We start from the raw sequence: 4,706 nt of genomic DNA on the forward strand, positions 1-4,706 counted from the left end.
CTCTTTTTTTATTTATAAGGGGAGAGGAGGGAATATTGATGGCTAAAAAATATACTCCTTCGTACTTATAAAGAAAATCGTTTAGGACAATGGCACGATCTTCAAAGCCTAACTTTAACTCCTTATTTTATAAAAATATTTATCAAAAAGTAGTATATGTATATTTTTATGAAAGTATTTTTAAGGCAAATCTATTCATACGATTTTCACATTTCTAAATTCAACAACTTAAAAATTATTCATGATTTATATTCTCAATGTTTGACCAAAACCTTGTCCAAAATGACTTTCTTTATGGTATGGAGGGAGTATTAGGGAGCTGCTAAAGCAATAAAAAAAATGTTATCGATAAAGAGAGCTGCTGAAAATGCTCATAGCACGTAACTCCACGTCCACCTAGCCCATTACCATTAGGCGGCCCAACCAGCCAAGTCATGTTCTAGCCCGGAGCCCGCACGGACGGCTCAACTCTAGGCAGCGGGCAAACCGCACAAGCTCCCGCCGCCGCAGCAGCTCGTACTGTCGTCCCCTTCCGCTCGGCTGCTCCCATTCAAAACCCTAGGCGCAAGACGCGACGGCGGCGGCGGCGGCCGGTGGGGCAAGCACGACAGCGAGTAGCTTGCGCAGCGCAGGCGCGCGGCCCCACGGAAGCCCGTTCAAGCGTGATAACACCGACGAAACTGATTGCCAAGGCTTAGAGATAGGAGAGGGTTAGAGAGATGGGGCGGCCTTACGGGGTGAAGGGACGGAAGAAGAAGCGCAAGCTCGAGGAGGCGGCGACCTCTGACGCTGCTCCGCCCGCTGAAGAGGTGGAGGAGCTGCCACCACAAGAGGAGGCCGGTGGCGAGGAGAAGGGCAACGAGGAGGATGAGGCAGCGGCTGGGGAGGAGGAGCACGCTGCGGTGGACGGGATCCCAATCGTACCCAGAACGCTTGATGGGAAGCGGCGGCCTGGCGCTATCTTCGTGCTCGAGAGGGCCTGCCTCGAGGTCGGCAAAGTCGGCAAGGTACCGTGGTTCGGCTGGAGCAAGAAATTTCTCTTCTTCTTTTTTTTTATTGTGCTATTCCTGTTCCGTAACAAATTCAACTCTGGCTCCGTTGTATGCTCATGTACATTTCAGCTTAGGGGATTTGTTCGAGCAATTGGTTTATTGAGATGGTTCTCCTACTGTTATTAGTATAGGAAAAAAGGGCAAAATCATAGTAACTTTCACCTTCTCAACTGAAATGCGCACCTTGCTGTGACAACTTTGCAGAATGTGGAAATTGGTGAATGAAATCACAGATGCTAGAATATCTATTAAGTGTATGCTTTGTACCAGGAATGCTCAGTATCTTTGTGATTATGCAGCTGTAGATAATTTTATCGTTGGCTTGGAGTGGATTCAGGGGGTGTTTAGTTCCCCTTTCATCCAAAAAATTCTGGGTTTTGGTCCATCGTTTTGCATAATGGAACTAAACACCATGCAAAATTTTTGGCAAAATGGTTGTTATTCTCCATTTTGGATTTTGGCCTCAAGAGGCCAAAAAAAGCCCAAAAGAGCGTCAAGAGGCCATAATGAGGGCAATAAATTGTGCATTTTGGATGGAACTAAATATAACCCTGAAAATTTTGGCATTTTGCATTTCATCACTCCAAAGTAGTTGACATTTTGCATTCCGTAGGGAACTAAGCAGGCCCTCAGTCTTTCTGTTGAGATATTGGTGACATCTTGTACATGTATGGTCATAAGTTTAATTTGTACAGGACCAATTGTTTTCATGTGCTTGCATGGCAACATATGAGGCTTGTCATCTCCCTTCTTCAGTTTATCACTATAGCCTATGCTGATCTTTTCCCAGTAAAAGGTTGTTCCTTGCATATCTTGAATTCCAGTGTTCAGTAGACGTTCTTTTCTTATAAAGAAGTGTCAAATTCACTTCAGAGTAGACTTTGTGTGGTCTATTGTTCAGAGATTCCTCTATTTATCTTGTAAGAAGGTATATTTGTATTTCGCTATCCTTGACCATTGCTAGTATTTCTGTTTTTAATCATTTAGAAGGTCTAGTGTTATTTGCAGAAACAAAAAAAAAAAAAATCAAGCATAACATCTGGGATGCTCTCTTTCTAAACAAATGATTATCACCCTATGGGTATTTGTCTGACAGTTTCTTTTACCATTCTGTGCAGACTATGCAAATCTTGAACTCAGATGATCATGCAAATTATTTGAGGAAGCAGAATCGCAATCCTGCAGATTATAGGCCTGATATAATTCATCAGGTAATGTAAATTTCTTGTTGCCTGAAAATATCAAAAATACTGGAAGATGAATAAAAAAACACTCCTCGTTTTATTTAAATTTTATTCTCAGTTATTTGCTTCAAGTAAATGGGGATCATGCATTTATTCTATATCCAATTATCAAGTGCTTTCTTTTAGTATTTCCATTGTCCAATTGATCACCCCTGCAACCTGTGCTATTTGTTAAAGAAAACATCAGTGACCTAGTAAAAAATAGGGCCTACCAACAATAATTCAGCTCATTCCTTTCTGACGGACATCCTTTCCAACTTGTCATTGATGAGTTTCTTTCAAAAATGTTTTGCAGGCTCTACTAGCAATATTTGATAGCCCTCTGACTAAGGCTGGAAGGTTACAGGCTGTTTATGTGAGGACTGAAAAGGGAGTATTGTTTGAAATCAAACCTCATGTTCGCATGCCAAGAACGTTTAAACGTTTCTGTGGTTTAATGTGTAAGTTATTAATAAAACTCTTGTACCTTCTGTATCTTATGTGTTTCTGTTATTTTGATAATTGTGCTGATTGCAAGTAACTATATAATATGGCAGCACAATTGTTACAAAAACTGAGCATTACGGCAGTTGGGAAGCGTGAGAAACTTCTTAATGTTGTTAAAAATCCTGTTACCCGCTATCTACCTGTTGGTGCACGAAAGATTGGTGAGAATCTATATTGTTTATTATGACATATTTCATATCAGGTAGATATGCTAATTGATACATTTTCTTTTATATACTTAGGCCTTTCATTTAGTGCTGAGAAGTCAGTCAACTTGTTTGACTATGTTGCCAAATCCAGTGATGATGAACCCCTTGTGTTTGTGGTGAGTAACTGTGCTTGTAAGCTGGGCAATTTTGATCCCTTAATGCTTGTACGTAATCCCATACTGTCTGCACATTATGTCCAGGTTGGTGCCATGGCCCATGGAAAGATCGACAAGGAATACACAGATGATTACATACAAAGTAAGTAACATTTAGTTGAAATAAAAAAAAATATATGCTGAAAAATTAGATCAAGGTGACATTCTATTTTCTTGCATTCACCGTGGTTTGGTTGTTAATTAGTGCCCACATGTACCTGTAGCAAATGGCCTTGGTAGCAACTTGGGCATGACCAGTTTGGATCAAAATATCATCCTGCTTCTAACTAGATTGACTTGCTGGTGTTGACATCTTATTTAGAGAATGAGAAACTAGCAAATATAAATGTCCAAAATTATCTACTTTGATGATTACATTGCTTGGACAAAGGGACAGATATTGTGAAGACAATGTATGCATATTATTTATTTATCTGTATCTGTTTTCCTTTCAACTATAGTGACCAGTTCCCCGTTTGTGCAGTTTGCAACTACCCTCTCAGTGCCGCCTGCTGTTTAAATCGGATATGCAGTGCCCTGGAGCAAAAGTGGAACATCCAATGATGATCTTTTGAAACAAGCATGGGAATCATGTTTTTTGTTACATATGATTAGCTAGTAGCATTGCATGATTCTCCATCTTACATGTACTGCCTTCTTTTTATCTACAACACCTCGAGCTTTGACAGTGTTATAAATTTTAAACCAAATGTTTCAGTGTAGCAGTATGAGGCGTTTTAGACATCAACGCCGGTGCTTATGATTCATGCCTCTAAACGGTTGTTCATCAAGTCATTTTTGACAAAAAAAAAACCAGAGTGCTGTGCGTAATGAGACCAAACTTGGTTTAACTCGCACATTGCTGTTAGATCTTTATATCTGGTCATGTAGTATACCGCAACGATGTTCATTTCATTTGTCTTTGTGCTCCCTGCCATTTGCTGTTTCTAGTTATGGTTTCTCTGCTATGCACAAAAAAAAAAAAACTGCGGTTTTGTGGATCACGAGTTGTGGCATTTTTGTCCGCCATGGAAGAATTTGTGAATTTCGTTAATCGTGTTGTGAAATTGCTGCACGATATCCTACATAGGATTGGCCTGCACTGCAGAGAGAAAATTGGCTTCTGCGAAAGGTTTGCTTTTTCTCTCCCTTTCATTGGAAACAAGATCAAAATTTCATGTCCTCAATCAAGCATTGCTGAACTGGATATACAATGCGAAACACAAACAATGAACTTCGTTTGGACCTTAATAACTGCTCCATTCATCCTGAAATATAAGGTATGATTTGATTTGAGGCTTTCAAAATCACACTTTTATCGCCATTTCCTCCTATATAGTATATATATCATTTGTGGCAACAAAAAATAATCATAGAGTATTTCTAAATACAAATCTAATGCAACTATTTTTAGCACATTTTTCATATGATAAGAGTAATTATTGTTCAAAAACTATAATGTTTGAATTTTAAAGTACATAGTTGGTAAAAAAAGTCATTTTGAATAGTGACATGGTCTCCAAAGCATAATTTTAACTTTGTTTTATAAAAATATTTATT

The 4,706-nt window shown here is 39.2% G+C and overlaps 1 protein-coding gene across 1 annotated transcript; it reads left to right on the forward strand.

Moving 5' to 3' along the window:
• Positions 457–4,056, forward strand: LOC8077752 (ribosomal RNA small subunit methyltransferase nep-1). Its single transcript, XM_002451928.2, has 7 exons — positions 457–1,007; positions 2,171–2,263; positions 2,592–2,736; positions 2,833–2,943; positions 3,025–3,107; positions 3,192–3,249; positions 3,631–4,056. The coding sequence occupies exons 1-7, from the start codon at positions 720–722 to the stop codon at positions 3,708–3,710; spliced, it is 858 nt and encodes a 285-aa protein (XP_002451973.1). The 5' UTR covers positions 457–719; the 3' UTR covers positions 3,711–4,056.

The sequence above is a fragment of the Sorghum bicolor genome, chromosome 4 (assembly GCF_000003195.3).
Source record: "Sorghum bicolor cultivar BTx623 chromosome 4, Sorghum_bicolor_NCBIv3, whole genome shotgun sequence".
NCBI lineage: Eukaryota > Viridiplantae > Streptophyta > Magnoliopsida > Poales > Poaceae > Sorghum > Sorghum bicolor.